A 21,785-nucleotide genomic window follows, 5' to 3' on the forward strand; every position below is an offset into this window, starting at 1 on the left:
ACCAGAACGTAGCAATACTTCATGAGATAGGGCACTCACTATGGAAAAAAAAGAACGGGCGATTTCGCTACCCCCTTTTTAGCTGTTGACACCAAAATGAAATCAGCTTTTATACCCACTAAGGGCTACTTGCCGATAAATTTTTCTTTCATTTCGTTCATTATTTCTTGAGATACAGCAGTCACAATTGACGACAAAAAACGTTCTATAGCTCAACCCCCAATTGAGTTATTGACACCAAAATTGAATCAGCACCTGTTCCTGTTAATGGCAACATATGGACCAAATTTTGTTTAATTCCGCCAGTTACTTTCTGAGGAATAACAATCACGCGTCACTCAAAAAACGTCCCATTGCTCCACCCCCCTTGGAGGAATTCGCGCCAAAAACCAAGGGGCACAAGTTCACATAGGGGCACATATGTGTACCAAATTTCGTTCGATTTCATGCGGTAGTTTTTGCTGTAGAGCGGCCACAAAAAACTGGTCACACACAGACGTGACACACACACATATACACACACATACACACACACACACACATACACACACACACACATACACACACACACACATACACACACACACAGACAGACAGACATTTTCCAAAAATAGTCGAAATGGACTCAGCACACCTCAAAACGTTCGAATCCGTCAAAATTCGAAATTCGAAAATTTGCACGAATCCAATACTTTCTTCTATGTATTAGATATAGAAGAAAGTAAAAAAAAACGAATCCTTGTAATGGTTTATCTTAATTAAATATTGTTGATGGTCCTATTGAGCAAAGTCTATATAAAACAAATAATGAGTAGTTTTATCTCACATGCACTTAAAAAAATACTCTTGTTTAAGCAAAGGTTATACATCAGGACGGAATGAATAATACTCAAAATGACAAATTCATGTTTGTTTTAAATTGTGCTATAAATTTTGCTTTAAACACATAAAATTCTTGCACTGAATCTTAAAGCCCTTAACTTGAGCTGATGTAACTGAAATTTGTTTCTTCAAGTTACCTGGACTGAATTTGTCTACTTTAAATTAGTCTGAATATGTCTGTTGTTCAACACTTGTACATCGTAAATATTTAATACATGAAATACTAGAGCAATGAAAAAAATATTTGAAACGAAAAAGGCAGACACGATATTATTAAATATAAACATAACTCAGTCAATGAACACATAATAGCGTGCGCGGAATATGCGATAATTTTTGACTTCAGAGTATTGTTAGGGGTAGTTAGTAAGTAAACATACTAAAAGTCCCCGCTCCTGGGAGGTGAGCTAAAGGTGGGAGGGAGGGGGGGAGCAAATTTTGGGGTTTTTTTTGATATATGTCGAAAATGGTGAGAAAAATGTGTTCAAAATAAAAATTCAAGCTGAATAAAGTTCCTAAAGAACTGTTTCTATACATATTTGTTAAAGTTAAAATCATTTTCAGGGTATATGTTATGAAAAATCGATGATTTTTGGAAAAATTCTCTTTTTGTCAAACATTTGCTCCTAATGCCATCCAGGATCAGTATTCATAAAAACTTTCAGTGACAAAGTTGTAGAACTTTAAATTTCGCTCAATTTGATATCCTACTTTGTTACATTTTATTCAACCAATCAAAAACTATAGAATTTCAAACGCGCACCTTCCTGGCAAAAAATAGAACACTTGCCATTCAAAAACATCAAACTGACTCGAAAGGATCGCGCACTTCCTCTTCCCTCATTGAATTCGACAATCCTGATTGGCAATGAAGAAGTATGTGTGGATTACTACAGTAAAAATGATGTCACGATTCCAGGGGGAGGAGTGGAGGATCGGAGAAATTGTGACTTTGTGACAAGGGTGAAGACTAAAACAATGTGTGACATCAAGCATTTTTTTCATCAGGAAATGTTTATGAAAAGTAGCTGTAAAACGTACTTTGTGGTAAAGGGAGAGGGGGGTTAAAAATGTTGAAAAGAAAGTGTGACATTAATTATGTACAGCCCTTTACCAGGGAATTGGAAGAAGATTTGCAGAATTACGTATATATGCAGTATGAATTAGTGGACTGAGTTAGTGCAGAAAGTCTGCACTATATATATATCAGTATTTAAGGACATTGATACGACATTGATTTAATTAAATTTGAATTTGTTGTTGCTAAGGTTACATAGTCTACAAAACCGTTTGGCAAAAAGAGACGACTGTATAAACCGACCGTGTGGACATCAATGTCAGTTAGAAAATTGAAATGGCGGTCAAACAAGAAGGTTTTTGTCCAACTTTCATAATAGATAACAGTCAGCTGACAAATCTGCTAATGATGAAGCTATAGAAAAACCAGACAAATACACTCCGAGCTTTAGGTGATATTGACGTTGATATTGCGAAGACAGCTATCATCAGATGGAAAAAGTTTTCGGTAGCTATTATTTAAAAGGAAATCCTCCTCGTTGTTCTCTTGATAGCCAAATCTCTGCTGGTAAAATCTGGAAGAGGAACTCAAGATTCACAGCGTATCTCAGTAAAAAGGAGTTTGTCAAAATGTAGCAGAGCTCTAAAATCATACAACATGTATCTAAAGTATATATCAACAGTTTTTCTTGCCCTGAATTCATTGAGGCTGCTGGGGTTATATGTATCTCTTATGGTATGGTGCTCGAGCCACAGAAAAGTCCCTCAACGAGTTCTGCTGCAAATCACTTATCAAATTAGCTGCAAACATAAAAACTGATCTCTAACTCTCCCGTACCACTAGATACAACTGTAGCTAGAAACTTAATGGTGAAGTCCCGGATTGTGGTTTGGGAAACGAGGAATGACCAACTCGTGCCGAAATTCTCGGAATCGGATGTTACTCCTGACGAAATCTTGAAGATGATTTTGACCAATTGCTTTTCTACGAGTGACCGGAAGGTCACTCGTAGAAAATCATCGTTAAACTAATTTGTCTCAAGCTTGGATTGCAAGAGCTGTTGCAACGACGGAATTAAAATATTTATCCAGGACGAAGGAAACGACGATTACATCAATACATTACCAATTTCTTAGAACAATTTTTCCACTTCTGGTGGACATGAATGAGCTTCGACCCTTCCACCTCAGAATAAAATGAAGACGTCACCTTAAAGGATGATATTTTCATTTTCTAATTGCTGGTAGTCCATGTTCTATGTAAACACTTTTAAAATATGTTTAGTGATAATATAATAAAAACTATGATTTCAAAGAGGTGCTGTGTATCAATTACATTTACCTTATTTCTATTATTAATCATTATCATGTTATAGAGTCACATATTCATTTCAATAAAAATAATGAAATTGAGTGTACTTGTTAGAAATTTATAGTTTTGATTGCTTGTGAGCTGACTGTGCGGTGATTGGACATTGACTTCGTATTTCTTTGGTACCAGGTTTGAATCCGCTCAAGAGTTCAGCTGGTGGGTTTGCGAGACACAGAAATCGTGAGGGTTCATGTCACACGATTGCAAAACATTACAGAGCCCTTAAGTGCCTGTTTGGCATAGACACTCTGAGACAAAAGAACGAGGAAATTTTCTTTTCTCCAGAATCACCTATTAATTACTTCCAAAAATTTCTTACTGAGGAACTGCTGATTTTCTGCACTTCCTCAGCATTCTTTCATTAAATAATGCAATGGGTATGGAGCTAATTCATACAGCATATACTTAATTGTGCAAATCGTCGTCCTACTTGGGGTCACACATTGTTTTACTCTTCCCCTTATCACAAAGTCACAATTTCTCCAACCCCCCTCACCCGGAAGCGTTACTTCATTTTTGTTGTTGTAATCCACAAAATACTTCTTTATTGTCAATCAGGATTGTCGAATTCATTGAGGAAAGAGAAACTGCACGATCCTTTCGAGTCAGTTTGATTTTTTTGAATGGCAAGCGTGTAAAAAATTAGTAGAAATAGTTTGAAAAATTAGTAGGTATGCAATCCTACAAACATGAGAGAAACCTAATTTAAAATTTTACAACAAATATTCTTTCCAACTGAAGCAGAATTTAATAGTTACAACATGAAATCAAAATAAGAAGTAAAAAAGCATTTTACGATTGCAGTTGTAAGAAAACGAAAAAAAAAATATTTTTTTTTCGAAGCTGAATGTCTTAAACCCTTTTGTCATGCTGAATTTGCTTTATTTGAAATGCATGAGCTTTTAGCACAGAAAATTGTGTAATTGCGATTGTAATCGATCGGAATACAGAAAAAAAAATTTCATTCTCTGCCAGACAGTTTTTTATGTATTCCATTATAAGTTTTTTTTTTTAAATAAAACTTTTTTGACTAAAATTTCCCCACCGCGAACCGATAACATTAAGAAGATAGAAGAGAATATTTTGCAACAAATGTGAATTCTAATTCATTTCATTCAATTGTGTCACGATGTCGAATTACTATTTTTAAAAGATTGTTTAGTCTTTCGTATATTAAGTAGTCGGTGCTAAATTTGCTAATTTTCAATCTACTTTTCTTTAAAAATACATAAAACATAAATATAAAGATATTATGAGCAACTGCAATTTTCGAGTTTTGTATTTAAGAGGACGCATAATTATTTTGATTCGTACTTTTTAGTTAGAACCAAGTTTTCGAGTTTTGTATTTAAGAGGACTTACAATTATTATGTTTCGTACTTTTTAGTTCGAACCGAGTTAATAGAAATGGTATGTACATTAGAAATTTTCTTTTTATTTTTACTTTGATATTTCTTCCTTTTGAAATTTATTTGCAGAAAACTTAAAAAAAAAAGTAACATATTTACCTGTTACCTACTATTGCTCCCTTTGTAAAAAAAAAATAGATAAATAAATAAATAAATAAATAAATAAATAAATAAACCTCCAATATCCAAGTCGTTCTAATATAAATGTGTTGCGCATTAAGAGAGAAGAGCTTACATTCACCTCTAATCTGCTTTAAAGATTGCAAATATGTAACATTTAGAGCGAATTTCAACGCACTTTTCAAATCCATCCAATCCACGTGAAGAAAAGTTAAAGTAACGAGTGGCTGGGAATTACATTCTTAGTTCAAAATCTAAACAGGCTTATGGTTTTTTATATGAACAAGCATAGTTGGGCTACGGATAGACGGCGGATGAACTGGAAGCGGAAGCATACCGCTTCATTTTGTAATAGGTACGATCAACTAGAACACGCTAACTTTCAATGCTGTACCACTCGCACTTTCTCGCTGATAATACCTATTGCATAATGAAGTGGTCTGTTTCCGCTTCCAGTTCATGCGCCATCTCTCCGTGGCACAATTATAAAAAAGGAACTATCTATTAATGAGACGCAATAAGAAAGAACTCTTTTTCGCATTATCGCGTGAGAGCGGAATCGGAAGAATGGCAGAGAAATTTATTTACAAAAGTCTTTAAAAAGAAAACGTAGAAAAACATCAAAATGACTGAGTAACTCATCAAAGTATCAGTAAAACTAAATAAATCAATTGTTTATATACATACATATATCTACAAATCCTTAAAAATTAAAGTATGAAAAGTGGTTTATGAGATGGGTTATCATAAATGTGTCTGTCTGTGTGCCCCCTTAATAATTCTAAGGGAATTAATTGATTCAAAGTATATTTTTTGGTTAAGAACCTTATGAAGACATTTCCGTACCAAGTTTCATTTTCAGATTTGGAAATAATGTTTTGCTGAGTTTTGAACAGCTTAAAAAAAAAACAACAACCCTCTATCGTGTATGCATCTTTTATAACATCTTATCTAACTGGCGAGTTTGCTTGCAAAATGCTGCAATAGCTATTTCAAGACTACACTTCTGATGAAGTGGTTCCAATGTAGCTTTGAAACTTGTCATGCCTGTCTGATACATCAGGTTTGTGTCATTAATAAAACATTTGTACATTGTATTAGCAGTACCCGCACGGTGATGCTCGTGCTAAGAATTTAAAGGAAGTCTGTTGAATACCCCCCCCCCTTTCTGCTGCGAGCTTATTTTTCTTCAACTAAAATGCGTACACACCTTTTCAAAAAACCTATTGAAGTCTCTTTGGAATTTAAAACTATTCGCCAAAACACATAGGGTAAGTGCTCCAGTAGTCGGTCACAAGGACATAAAACAGCTTATAAATGGAACATGTATAACTCAAAATCAGATATGACGCACTCCCACATTCCTTTACCTGTCCCCAATTACACTGGTAAATAAGGTCTGTTTCTCAGTAAGTAAATAGTGATTTTTATATTTTAGGCGGTGTTGAAAAAGGTTATCTTTTCATGCTCTTATGTTTAGTTAAAACCAATTTCACAGTGATATCCGGAAAGCGGAGACCTTAAGCTATTTTTTGAAAGACACCTTTAGTCAAAGACATTTTTACGTTACATTTGAGAGTGGCCATCTTTCTTAGATGTAGTTGGTGTAAATATGGGGCTCCATATGAAAAGCACCCATAACTATACCACATCTTTTTTTGAAACAAGAAAACTTATTTCTCAACTCCCTTGAAGACACTCGGGAAGAGGTGTGGGTGAAATGTGTGCCCTACATCCGGCACAATCTAAGTGTGCCAAATGTGGGCCCACTTAGACTGTCGGTGCTGAAAGAGTCGAATCTGCTTGCGATTTCTCTAAATATCCCCCTCTGTAATAATTAAGTTCTCAACTTTTTTGTATAGTTTTAACCTGTTTTTAAACTATTTTTAGAGACTTCTTGAAAGGTACCCATATTTGCACCCAATTTTTTCTGCTGCTGTTTTTATAGTTTTTTGTAAATAACCATTTTTGAAATGAAGTCATTGGTTTTAATAATTATTACGTCTTCTCGCATATAGGATACTTGTTGTATTTAATGAAAGACAAAAACCTAGAATTTTCCGAATTAAAAGTAACTTTAAATAAAAGACAAAAGAGGGTGCCCATATTTACACCTTTTCCTCAAGTATTTTTATGCTTAGAATTTTTTATTAAAGTTATTTAATGATTTTCTATCAATATGTTTCGTCCTATTCATGTTTATACCTGCCAAATGTTTCTAGCAATTCAATAAAAAGAATAAATAACGAGAGTAATGCAACAATAGAAGTTTTTGCTATATTCACCTCCAAATTATTTTCATTTTTGGGAAAATTCTCAAGTCTTGTAGAATCAACTAATTTTTTTTGTAGTACTACTAAAGCCCTTTATTTCGTTCGTCTGGCATTCTTTCCTATATATTTTCCACGAGTCAAGCAGTTGCCGTAAAACTTGACTGGGTGTTAAACCAGTAGTTGCTCAGCAGCAACTTACCACTCCTAAGTCATGGCTAAGGCAAAACTATATGCAATATACTAGATAGCCGGGAATTCAACCTCAGCTTCAATGAGATGACATCTGCCTCCAGCTCGGTTGCTCACTATTCCTGACTGAGGAGTTCTGAAAAGAATGAAACTGCACTTTCAGGATGTGATATCTGGTCTGTCTGGTGTATTGCATGTAGTAGTTGTTTAGTTCTGTATATTTTCTTACTGGTACATTTTAGCACTCTTTTCGTTATTTCTGATTGGGCGAATTGCTATCTTTCTTGTCCCTTCTCAACTTTAGTTCATGTATCCCTGTTATTGAATTCTACCGCCCCCCTAGCATTTTAATTCTTTTGGTGAAGCAATAAAAGAAACAGGCTTCTGGTATTTCGACTGGAAGACTAGAGAACCAACGAGACTTTGAATAAATTGTACGATATTTTGTTTAATCGCTTTTATAATTTGCGTCTTAATGTATACGTTACACGGACAAGTGAATGACCCCCCCCCCCTCCTCCCGATAAATGAAGATCTCTGTTTTAAAAATCTAAAAAGGTGTCAAAAGTTTTTTCTTAGAGGAATTGGCGGCAGCAACGTCCGTCCAAACGGAAACGACCAAAAAATGTTCTACTTGTCCACTGTTTACAGGTGTTTTTTCAGTGAGATTCTGGATATTTGTTTTCACTTCTATCCTCCCCAGTAGGGTTTCCAATCCCGATCCCAAAACCCGCGGGATCCCGCACTTTATTTAGCGGAATTTATCTCGCGAGATTTTGCTCTCAATCCCGCGGGATTCCAAGCCTCGCAACTTTTTTTCCATTTAAGCATTTTCCAGCTTTTGCCCCTCATAATGCGACTATTTTCACAAGCATCATCTGAAGTTTTAATCTTCTTCCTTGTATATCTGCAAGAAGAGCAAGAAAAATTGTATGTCTTTTATGACCAACAATGGTTTTACCATTTAAGAACCCTAGAAAAATAGCGTATATATTTCTGAGAATGAATTGGCATTCTCATTCGGAGGTTTCAGTTTTCATACTTTCAGCAATTGAGAAAATGCGTAAAACTTATAAGTATTTTCGAAAACCATCACTGAAACTCAAAATCCAGTAAATTACTCTTTAGAAAAAATAGAGAAAGTATTACATATTCCAAAACCCGCTGGAGGAGCCTGAATGCAATGTTGAAGCACTTCAGTAAGCTTTAGCAGCGCACTTAAAACTTTTAAGCTACGAAAAGTGCACTACAACAAAGAAATCAATGAAAAATCTGACATTATTTATGTATTCGGCACGACTTTAACAAGGGCGACAGAAAGTTGTATGAAACAGTTTGACTCGCATGACAGTGCAGTAAATTAAGCTGCTCGCGTTTTTGAATTTCTCTTTAAAGTGAGAAGTAAAATTGGCGAAGTTATCCAAACACTGTTACTGAGACTATACGACTTGGTGAAATGGTGAAATCAAGCAGTATTCACCCCTTGCTGTAATGATTCAAATTTACTGATACAATGACTATCGTTAATGAAGCAACAAGGGAAATTATCAATACAAGTTAAATTGAATACAGCAAAACACACATCCAAGAGGCATCGTTTTTGTCCGGAATATGTAGTTCTTGAGCCGGCATGAGGAAAAAAAAATCTATTTCAGAAGGTGATGAAGTTAATGCGGATCCTTTTCTAAATGTCCACAAGTAATTAATTTTAGTAAACCAATTGCAGAGGAGCCACAGCACGTGTTTCATCAAGCGCATTATTTTTAGAGCAAAAATCTTTTACCATCCCATACGAGCGGCACACTTATGCTTACTAAACGATAATTGCTAATTAGGAGCTGACTTTGTAGTGCTTTACAATTGCTGTACGGAATTAAAGAAGACTATTAATTCAAGTAATAAAAGCAGTCCTTCCTAAAAAGCATAACTTTTCCTATTTGGCATAAAAATTTAATTTTAGAACAATTAAGTCAATCCCGCAGGATCCCGGGATCCTGTGGGATTGACTTCTTACAATCCCGAAATCCCGCGGGACTGAATTCGGCGTGGGATTGGAAACTCTACTCCCAAGGTAACTTGAAGCAAAATCTTAAAAGCTCTTCCAATTAAAAACCAACAATACAAATATGAATTAAAATATTTTTCTGAAAGCTAACGTTGCTAACAACGCAACGTTAAGAATTTTTGAAAATGAAATTGTGCTTCATCCATTCAGTGGTCGGTCTATTTTTGTAGCAATATTATCGAAAAGATATATTTATTGCATGATGTGTGGCGACGCATGAAACGAGTTAGTATATTTCTGCTGAATTGTAATCTCACCTTCTACGGACATGAATTTTTCGGAAGATATGGACCGGAAGGAAGGGGCGTCGGCTGAAACTTCGCACCTGTACGTTCCTTCTGCGTTCAGATTTGTGTTTTGGAGGTACACGGTTCCGTTCGAAGACCGGCTCATCTGCAAGAGAAAATATTGAAATTAAAAGGTAACGCCTGTTTCAGCTCTTTTCGAATAAAGATGGAAGTAAAAGACACAAATACTGTCTTCCTAATCATAAGGGGCGTATTTCATTATTTTCCTGACTTTTTTTTCTTCTGAGGATCATTTACTGGACCTACAATTAACTTGAAAACATATTAGATTCATCCAAATGAGAAATAACAATGCGAATATCAACTATTAGACTTAAAGAGAAAAAAATGTGATTAATAATAAAGAGGGGGGGGGCGGTGATTTAGAAAATGCTTATAGCCAAAAATTTTACTTTTTGAACTACGCTTGAAGTACTTAAGAGGACAGAATAGTAAAAAATGCGGAAGCATGTTGTATTCACACACGTAAATATTGTACATATTTTCTTTGGTACTTGGTATTCGACTAACTTCTTGTAACGTTAACGATTATACATCTCAATTACCTATCTATATTTGGCTTTACATCCAAAAGACACTTTGCATTGAAAAAGGAATTTCCTATAACTCTGAAACACGTGTATACTTTAATCTGTTAATTGTGTGTGTTAAAAAGTCTATTACTATTTACTTCACTGCACAAAGGTATTTATATGTTTCTCACCAATGAATTACTCTGAGAGCTACAGTTTAAAATGGGTTCTCAATGATTACGACATGATCGGAAGAAGATGTAGATAAAGTAATAATATCCATGCCCTCGCCGAGACTTTTCACATGACTCTATTTACTGAGTATGAAGCCATCTACACGTATATTTTATGAATCATTTGATTAAGCAATAAAATGTAATAATCGTTCTTCCCTTGGACAATTTATTGCCAGTGAAACGTTAGACTATTTTGTATATTTTGTTCTTTCGAAGATAAACTCGTTTTAATTTTAAAAAAAAGGTAAAATGATAAATTTTGACAGTTTGATTTTTGGCCGCCATGCGACATTTAAAACTTTTTGCAGAAAGGTTTTAAATTTTCCCATGTCGTTACTTCCAAACAATTGACTTGTTCGACACCTTAATTAAAATGAAAAAAAAAGAAGTCTTCTGTTTTCATTTTAGCATTAAAAATTATTCACCTTTGTTTATGTAGCCTCCTTCTAATCAACGCACTCCCCTTCTTTTCCCTGACTATTTCTCCAATCTCATTTACTCTGCAAAATCAGAAAAAGTTTTGGTTGCACGATTTTAGAGACGCAAGAGCATAAAATTAACATTTATAAACAGTGTCTCCCAAAACACTTTCATAATTTGAAACGTTTAACATCAAAATCAACTCAATCCACGGATTTTCATGCGTTTTTCGCGTAATTTGATATTTTCTTTACCGATACAATCACGCTACAAAGCGAATTAAAACCAATCCCTCTCAATCAATCAATCAAGTCGAAAACTACTGACAAAAAAAAAAAAAAAAGATTTTGTTTCAATATCAGCTCCTTACATGCTTTCTTGTGCACGGCCACTGTAAAAACGCCTGAGTAACATCGACATTATCAAAATGAATTGTTTAATCAAGTCACATTTTTTATTTTACGGATTAATACATGGCATAAAATTGGCATACCACATTAATTAAATTGGAGTTTAAAAAGAATAGAGGGGGAAAAGAGCCCTTCCATTCAAAAATGAGTTCAATCCAAATCATTTTAGTCTTTAAATAACTGGACACTATTGGTAACTCCAAGAAGAAAACAAAACGGAAGTCTTCCACCTAAAGTTATTCAATTGAAAATTATTTCCCAGGGAAAAATTTATTTGACCAGAGCGTACGGAGTACAATATTTTTTTTTCTCTCCTGTAAAGTTTTTTAAATGTAGGTTTTGGTTTGGTAGGTTATCATACTTCTAAAATATACCATTGACAACAAGTTATACTATCTATCATTAATATATAGCATTATAATGAATGAAAACTGAGATATTGTTGGCAACAGAAGTGTGTTAAGTTAATTTGAACGAATAGCTCTAGAATATGCTCCTTTAAATCGAGAAAGGAAGCACTTTCAAGATTGAGTTCTGCTTCGACCGATAGTCTTAAACTTGCTCCGAATTACCACGAGTTTCACGTAATCGAATTTCGATATTTAGACACCTCTTTAGCGTCATTTGGGGAACCGAAATTAGGTTTCCTGACGTTATTCCGAATAAACAAGCCGCAGAAGAAAGAAGTTTATCAATCGGTGGCTACTGAAGAGAAAAGGGTAATTAATTTATACTGGATGCTGGGCATTTGAATTTTGTTTTACAGATACTTTATGAGGTGAAAAAATAATTTGTGATTTACATATCTCATCATTTTTATAGAGAAGTCTGTAAAAAGTTTCTTTAAAGTTAGGTTTCGCTTTTTATACATTGTTTCATAAACTTAAAATGTTTTGTCGATTTCCAAATGTTTCTGGTCAGGAAATTCAAAACGAAATACTGTACGAAAAACAAAATGACGAAGCAAGTATCGAAGTGATGTAAGTGACAATTTTGAGCAAAGATTTTAATGAGCTTTTAGGGAAATGGGGCCAAACTTCAAATCGCGGGCAAATTTTAATCAAGCAGGTTCTTTTTAAATCACGCTAGATTACATTGCCATTCAGAACGTCTACTAACATTTCTTCGCCACAAAGTAGAGTGGTGTTTCTCCCATCGTTTGCATTAGCTGTCTTTAAATTTAATTTTTGTCACTTGCATCTCTTGCATTTTAGAAGCCTCAAATGTCAATATTAGCCTGATTTTCGTTAGAAAAGCCAACTTTAAGCTACATGTCTCTCACATTTGTGAGACACTGTTTTCAAATGTTAATTTTATGCTCTTCCGTATCTTAAATGGTGTAACAAAAACGTTTTCCGATTTTGCAGAGTGAATGCGATTGAAGAAATAGTCAGGGAAAAGAAGAAGAAAAATACCACAGAAAGGAGCAAAGGGAAATTAGAATAGGACAAGTTGTACTACAAACGTCATAGAAGGGGCAAAGAAAATTAGAATAAGACAAGTTATGTAATCTAATGTCATCAAAAGGAGCAAACAGAATTAGAATAGGACCGGTTACATGACACAGTTAGATACAAAGTGTAGTGGCACAACACAATGCATATAGGTTACAAGCCTTTTTTCTTACTGAATATTTGCGTAACGTAGGACCTTTACCTGGTTCCCCCATGAAGATTTCAAAACTTGTACATGGATATTGACGTCTAAGAAATGTAAAAATGAAAAATTCATTAATCCAGCAGAAAATATGACGCTGCATTTCCATTTTTCAAATTAATGGTTGTTGTATTATATGTAAGGTCCTTTATAAAAAATTCTTTCAATGATTAAAAAAAGAAACACTTTTACCTACACAATTGGCAACATTACTTTTTTTTCGTAGCGCTTATAATTTCTTAACAGTCCGAGCGTGATTTTTCGTATGACTATATAAGTGCTACTATGTTTTTCGTGAGATTAAATTTACTAGATTCATCATCTTTATGCAAAAAAAAAAGTTGCTGTTTTTTTTGAGCAATCACGATTGCTTATTGTTTTCATTTGACTGTTTTTGGCGTCCTATCATTTTATTTTCCCACCGCCACCCTCCGCACCATCACCGTCGACCGGTTCCTCACGATGCTGCTCCTATAGCGAAAGCCCTCCAGGTTGCATCCATGTCCTACACACACGCGCATACATACACAACTACACACACACGCACACATACACCTACACACACATACACACACGCATACATACAGACACCTACACATATACACACTTACACACAACTACCCACACATTCATACCTGCACACAGACACAAATACATATGCCTACACACACATACACATACCCCCACATACACATTCATACACACAACTATCCACACACTTATGCCAGCACACAGACACGCACATGTCTACACAACACATACACATACCCCTACACACAAACACACATACCCCCCACAAACAAACACACACGCCTACATACACACACAAACACATACACACACGCATACATACAGACACCTACACATACACACACAAAAACATACACACACACATAGACACAACTACCCACACATTCATGCCTGCACACAGACACAAACACATATGCCTGCACACTCATACACATACCCCCCTATACACATTCATACACACAACTATCCACACACTTATGCCAGCACACAGACACAAACACACATGCCTACATACACATACCCCCTACACACAAACACACATACCCCTCACACACAAGCACACACGCCTACATACATACACTCGTGATTGCGAAAAACAAAATTTGAATTCAAGATGTCAAAATTCAAATTAATTATTTTTATTTTAATTAATGCAGTCTAACAGTCGTCAGAGAGCTGTATTGGGTAAAGATAGAATCAGCACCTCGTATTACTTCAGAGAAAAAAAAATAGCCGATTAATGGTTTCTTTTCAAAGAATTTTTTCGCTTTTCCTAAGTCGTACTAATTTAGTTACTAAGCTGTAAAAATGATGACCTAGATTTTGATATATATGCAGTACACTTATGTGATGGCTGATTATGAGCACAACGACCCAACTTGTTAAACGTCAGACTAGTCGCAGTTACTAAATGTTTAATAGCGTCGACCGCCCGTAGTTTGTGCTTCAAGTTTTAGTAGTCATACTATTTGCGATAAGTTGATGGTTGCCTAGGTATTCAAATTTCAATTTTTATTTTGCGGAATAGATGTGATCTTCACAACCTATCAAACGTAAATGGTAAATCAAATGACTATCTCTCCACTTATGGTGAGTAATGATCGATTGTAGTTAGTAGGTTTCTTCAGTTATTTTGTATAATTTAACCATTCACTTTCAAGTGGAGGCATAAATGAATAAGCCGCGAAGATATTCTATATGTACAGATTTTAACTGTGTTGATTGAGAAGACTACCTCTATGCTAGTGGCATTCTCTGGCTAGTCATTGTCATCTGATGTTCTCAGAAAAATAATGTTCGAACTTGGTATGAGACGTCAGTAGGCAATAGTGTTATTATAATTGCATAAATATGTGGTTAAGAAAGCGAAGTTACATGTTCTAATATATTATAGACATTCAATTTCTACTTTATCAGATGCTCAAGCCTGATAAGTACAGTGCTGAGCAAAGCGCAAAAGTCTTATCTGCAGTTGAGTTCAAAATTCTAGTTTAAAGTTTAGCGTCTCCATGTATTTGATTCAGATGCAGTTTTTTCAGAATTTTTTTTAAAAAAAATTTCTTTTTGAGAAAAATGACCATAAAACATAGAATTTAGGTGAAATTTGTGACAAAGAACCACCTGGTGACTGCAACTCAATTTTGATAAAAAGTGCAGATACGACTTTTGTGTTTAGCACGGCAGTATACTGGGAAAAAAATTAATCAAATTCACAGCTGTATTTACATCTACTTCGACGTCTCCGATTTCGAAGAACTGATTGGCGGGCCGGTCATTGGGCAGGAATCGAAAGAACTCGACGTCATCCTTATACCACTTGACAGAGTAGAGATCGTCTTGTTCCTCGTCGAATACGCACACTAGCCGGGCCACCTCCCCCACCACTATAGACTCGGGGACCTGCAAGGCTTTCATACGCAAGGACCAAGCACCTGGAGAAAGTAGAAAGATTGGGATAAAATTTCAAACAACAATCTTCATTATTTTGTTATCACAATAGTAAACATGTTGGAACGCAAAAAATTTCTTTTGCGACGACTACAGAATAAAGCATCGAGTTTCATATTATTTTTCATCGCACTAAAGAAAACATTTACCGTGACATTGAAACATATACTGTATACAGGTACTATGTTCATTGAAAATTTGTGCTTTAAGATTTTTTGAGGTACATCAAGATGAATTTAGCACATTGCGTTATTCTATTTGATTGAAAGCGTTAGAGGAAAAAAATGTGTTAAATTTCCTTCATTTTACTTAAACTATTGTGATCATTTTCTAATACGAGTTAATAATTGGTCTTCAAATTTTACTACCATTTTACTTTTTCCTATTTTTTTCCTTTTTAGAATGAGCTTTTGGGGGAATTCCCCATGTCACATCAATCATGTGCCTATCCCATTAGATCCCGCATTATGGTGGCTATTGGAACAGTTAAATAATTGTATAACATGTCCTATTTTAAAAATATGGTGATGTTATAATGTCGTTGTGATAATTTTGTTTGTTAATAAATTCTCAATCTATGATCTTGAAAAAAAAAAATGTATTTTGACCAAAATAAGGTGAAAAAAAAAATTGTTCTACTATACCCCATTCTCCTCTATGCCAACTTGAGGGAAACGGAATATCTGAACTTTTACATGACACTTTCCACACATCACTTTTTCACTTTTTAATTCCCTTTTTTTAATAGCATTGCATTATCATTTTTCCCTTTTCTGACGATTGATTTCGTGAAAATATAGTTTTTTTCCTGTCGTTCTAGCGGGCTTGATATTCGATCCTAAAAGGTCGTAGTTTTTACGTCATGAAATGTGATACGAGTACAGAAAATTTTATTTTTTAGAATAGAAAAAAAAAAAACATTTATCAAGAATAAATTTCACTGGTATGAAGTTAAGGAAGCTTAAGTCGCTTAGGAATACGGAAAGGTTAATTAGTGAGAAAGAGTTTAGGAAAAACAAAACTCAACTCAGTAAAAATGGCGAATCTTTAAAGGAGATAATAGGGAAACAAATACTAGATCATTCTCAGCTATGTTTTATAATTACCTTTCTATCGACCGCTAGATTTTTTTTTCCTTCACTACTCCCGCCCATTTAAGTATTTTTCTAAAAGAAGTGGGACGCGAATTTTTTTTATCTTAATTTTGTTTTCTGAATTTAATTAAGCGCGTCATATTATTTCTTTGAAGAAAAAAAAGCAGTTTAAAAAATGTATTTTTTTTCCTTATTGAATTCTTTTATTTATTTATATGCTAATCTCGAGAAAAATGGCTTTTCGAAAGGATTATTACTTAAAAACTAATGGACATCAAAAGAAGTTCAAGTATTTTTTATTGTAATTATTTTGCTTTTAAAAATGGCAACACAAAAAAAGAAAGGGAAGAGAAAAAACGCGTGGCAGACTAATATTCCGTATCATTTGTATCGGCGTTTAGTTACTAAATAAACAAAGAAAAACAATGTGCTACATTGATAGAACTTTGATTATTTTGTGGATTAGATACTTTTTCGCAATTACCGTTATTTACTGTTTTTATTACGTTTTAATTAGGAAGATTTTTATCTTATACTTTTTATTTGATTTTCCGTTTAATCCCATAAATTTAGTAGCAGCTGCTTTGCTTCTATTTCGAACAAAAGGAAAAAAAGTTCAGTTTTACCATTAAATTTTTTTTGTTTTCAGTTATAGGTTCCTATATACATAGAAATTTTACCATACTTATTGATTTTAACATTCTAATTTTTCCATCACCGCAATTTTACATTAGTTTTCGATTACAAGAATTTACTTCTTTCGAATTTTCATTTACTACGTTTTAAAGATCATATTTAGAGATTGTTTTGTTGCGAAATTTGATACTTTTTGTTGCATCTTAAGAAGAATAATCAGGTCTATGGAAGAAAAATTTCACAAGTCATTGTTGCTCATCAACCGTGGCGTAATTCTTGATTGATGCTGAGAATTAAAGTACGTTCTATATTCTTTCGGTATTTTATTCAGTAGAGTTTCAGAGAATTACACGAAAGCGAGTTTTTGGGAAAAATATTTTACATAGTTGAAATTGTAATTTTGAATTGTAAATTTATATTGCACAACTGTATATAATTAAGAAGCTGACCGTAAATTTACTAAACATTTGTAAACAAATAACATTTCTTCGGAACAGAAGTCAACGGTGTCCAGGCACTGTATTTTACTTTGTTACACTGCATTGTAACATAACTTATGAGGACCTTAATAATTAATTATAAAATAATATTGTATATAGATATGTCTAGTAATAAAGTAGTACGTAAATGTGTTAAAAGTTTGTAAACCAATGATATAACCCTATTAGCTGTCAAAAATTAATACTGTATATTGATATATTTAATAATGAAACAAACTGCAAGCTTACTGACGACATGTAACTCAATGATATTTCTCCAGAGCAGCAGCAGACGGAATCTAGACAGTGCACTTATTTCGGTGCACACCATTTGATGCATAGCACATGATGATCCTAAAGAATTGCCTTTCAAGCTCTTTCTCAGGGAATTTAGTCCATATTCAAGTTACCACTCGGGTCAGAACAAACTAAGAAAACTCGTGCCATTTGTTAAAGATGCTTGGGAATATCATTTGACAGACATCTTTGCCACACTGCAAATCTCCAGACACGTTTGGAACAGTTTTAGAGCACGGACATTTGCTAGCTTTTTAAAAACATTCTAAAGTTTTTTTTGGAACATTTTTCAAAACACGTCTGAGAATTTTTTTGGATACTTATTTGGTTCAGCACGTTTTAAACATTTTTTGGAACACATTTGAGAACCTTTTATGAACCCTAACACATGTCCCTTCTTTTATAACACTTAGTAGCGCGCTTCCTGGGCACTTTTTACAGCACTTATGGATCACTCATTAAATTGCAGCAGCAGTTTTGTGCTGTTAATTTTACAATAATCATGTGAGGGATCTGTCCATCTCCACTGGGCGAACCCATCGACTAGGAAAACCGTTCCTTTTTGCTGTCATTCACTACACCAACCGACAGCGATTCACTGCGATAACACTTCTAACAGTATCATATTGAGAGTTTCTATTGATTGGTTATCAAAGAAAACTATTGAAATTATTTTTTCCAGAAATAAAGCGATGATTTCACAAGTTTGTCCAAACATGTTACAAAGTTTGAATTTAACAAATAACCTTCAGCGAGACACATTCGGAATAAATGCAGAACACATTTCGATACACTTTCCTTTTAACAGAGGAATTTGGAACACACAAAGAAGGAAATGCTCATTTGTAACTTATTTTAGCTCACATTCAGGCAGCTGGAGAACGTTCCCTGAATTAAAGTGCTTTGAACGTGTTTCTAATTTGTACTGGGAATTTGCATTGTATAAAAACTTTCAAAATTATTTATGCTCTTGAATAAAAAATTGAAATTTTTGTGTGCACATCTAAGCCGTTGAGCAAATCTCCAGCATAAAGCATATTTGTTGATAGTTTCCTTCTTTTTTTTTAAATACAATGGTCAAGCTTCCAGGTCTATCTGCATCAAAACTTCTTTCACCTATATTGATCTGTCCAAATTGTTATACCCTCACCCCGCGGAAAATGTCAGATCCTCAACCCTAGTGCAAGTACCAATTTTTCCATTATAAATGAATAATAGGGTTCGAGATTTACAGCCTTGGAATTTCTCATATGCTGTCACCGGGGGCTCTATATCTCACTTTTTGACGTAGGAGCGGGCATTTCGCTGGTGATATGATTTTCCCATTTGCCTGGGGGCATTTCCTGCCTTCAGGAAACTTATTCCTGTACAGTTACTCTTCTCAGTGTACCTGTTGTAGCTTTTAAGTCTTAATCAAATATAAAAATGAATTTTATGCTCAATAATTTTGTTTAATTTTTGAGATATTGCAGAAGGGCTAGAGAGAAAAGTTGGTTTTTAAATTATCATATCAAAAGGAAAACTGAGCACACTAGTAATTCGCAATTCAAGAGCTCGAACACGCCACCTTGAAGTGATTAAGAATACTACCAAGAAAGGTAAAACATTCCGTTCCACGTGTTTTCTTTTGGGTGTAAATTACAGGCTTCAGAAAGTTTTCGGGGTAACGTAATTTCGGAAGAATAGGGAAAAAAGCGACCTACAAACACGATGAAAAATTACTGCCGTTCACTAAACTTCAAAGCAAGTTATAAGTTACGGCATTTGTTTGTTTTCCCCTCTTTAGCCGCCATTAGACAGTGGCACGCTACAGCTTATTGGAGTTGCAAACTGTACCAACCCTTCGTTAAACCCACTAGTGCTCTCTATTTACCTATTGAGTCAGATACTGATTACTCATTATCATTTATCGCCAAAATATTGAGAAGTTCCGTAAGATATTACCATCGACATAATTGTTTACATATAGTAAAAATTTTAAAAATGACTTTAACAAGCCTTCATTTTCAGCTTCTATTACAGGAGTTCAAATTAGTTAAAGAAATATCGTTATCCATGTTTAACTCAAACTTTATTCAAAAATAGCGGTATAATTATTTAAAAAAAAGCGATTTTTATAGCATTTGTTGAAAGTGTTTATATAAGAGATATCTTAAACGAAATATTATACTGTTACAAAAGTGCGACGTAACCTCCAATTTAACTTCAAAATTTATATTAAATACTAAAATTCCTATGCTCAGAAATCTACCTGAATAACACCAACAAGGCATCCAATTTCCTTTTCACTGCCTATTCATTAAGAGCTCTGGATTTTTTAATTATGTCACAAAATCCTGATCCCCCGGAGAAGAAAAATCGCTTCGTAGCTAAGGAGAGATACGACGCTAAAACCACTTTTCTCTTTAATTGGTGGGGATATTAAATGTGCGTAATGACTTTAAGCAAAGCCGCCATGAAATAAGGAATTAGAGAATCCCGTCCTTAATGACACAAGGCGCTCTTTATCGTCGACGTTTAGTTCCCTCCTTTCCGAGACTTGGGACTCTTTGATTTATAATTTGTCGAACCTGTTGTGCGAAAGTTCGCTTTCGCCCGACTTCAATGGCGAACCCAATCATTTCTGTAATGATATATGGAAAGATTAAGGATTTAAACTCTGTGCTTAAAATAATCATTTTATTCTCTTAAAATCTGAAAATAATGTTGGATGAAAAAGGTCCTGTTTCCTTGTTATAACTTGGGATTCTTCGATTTATAATTGTCGAACCTGTTAGGTAAAAGTTCGTTTTTTCCCAACTTCAATGACGAACACAGTAATTTACGTAATGATGTATCGGAGGATGAAGGATTTAAGCTTTTGTGTTCAAAATTATTATTTTATTCTCTTAAAATGTTTGAATGATTTTTTAACAAGAAAAAGTTCTTGTTTCCTTATTATAGCTTGGGATTATTTGATTTATAATTTGTCGCACCTGTTGTGCAAAAGTTCACTGTTTCCTGATTCTTCAGTGGTAAACTTATTAGTTTCTGTAATGATAATATTGAAAGATGATATAATTTAAAGTTTGTTTTTATGATAATTATTTTACTCTCTAAAAATCTGAAAACAAAGTTGGAAGAAAAAGTTCTTGTTTTCTTATTATAGCTTGGCATTTTTTGATTTCTATTTTGCTAACCTGTTGCGCTGAAGTTCGCTTTTCCCCGACTTCAATGACAAACACAATCATTTCTGCAATGGTAATATCGAAAGATAAAGAAGTTCAACTTTATTCATATGATGGTTACTTTATTCTCTAAAAAAGCTGAAAATAATGTTCAAAGAAAAGGTTTTTGTTTCTTTATTTTAGTTTGGGGGGCCTTAGTTTAATGTCATCCCGAACCTGTTTTGCAAAAGTTCGTTTTAGCGCCACTTCAATGATTCTCGATATTATTATTGCAGAACACAATCGTTTCTGCGGTGAGAATATCGAAAGATGACGGAATTTAAACTTTGTTCTTATGATGATTATTTTACTCCTTAAAAAAAAACTGAAAATAACGTTAGAAGAAAACGTTATAGTTTCGTTTTATAGCTTAAGAGTCATTAATTTATACTACTCCGAACCTGTTATGCCAAAGTTCGTTTTCGCCCCACTTCAATGCCGAACACTTGTTGCTAAAATGGTAATACAGAAAGATAAATAATTTAACTTTATTTGTATGAAGGTTATTTGATTTTGTAAAAAAAGCTGAAAATAATGTTTGAAGAAAAAGTTCTCGGTTCTTTTTATAACTTGGGAAACTTTGATTAATGTCATCCCGAATCTGTTGAGCAAACATTCGCTTTCACCCGACTTCAATGACGAATAAAATCGCTTCTGAAGTGAGAATATCGAAAGATGGAGGAATTTAATATAGATATTATAATAATTATTTTATTCCTCTTTTAA

General features: G+C 34.2%; 1 protein-coding gene across 1 annotated transcript in view; it reads right to left on the reverse strand.

The window, feature by feature from the left end:
• Nucleotides 1–21,785, reverse strand: part of LOC129221482 (uncharacterized) — a 320,673-nt gene that overhangs the window by 10,254 nt on the left and 288,634 nt on the right. Inside the window, exons 2-3 of the mRNA XM_054855965.1 lie at nucleotides 15,126–15,331; nucleotides 9,585–9,720 (exon numbers count right to left, since the gene is read on the reverse strand). Of these exons, the coding sequence (XP_054711940.1) occupies nucleotides 9,585–9,720; nucleotides 15,126–15,331 (342 nt within the window). The remainder of the gene's footprint in view (nucleotides 1–9,584; nucleotides 9,721–15,125; nucleotides 15,332–21,785) is intronic.

The sequence above is a fragment of the Uloborus diversus genome, chromosome 1 (assembly GCF_026930045.1).
Source record: "Uloborus diversus isolate 005 chromosome 1, Udiv.v.3.1, whole genome shotgun sequence".
In the NCBI taxonomy this organism is placed as follows: Eukaryota; Metazoa; Arthropoda; class Arachnida; order Araneae; family Uloboridae; genus Uloborus; species Uloborus diversus.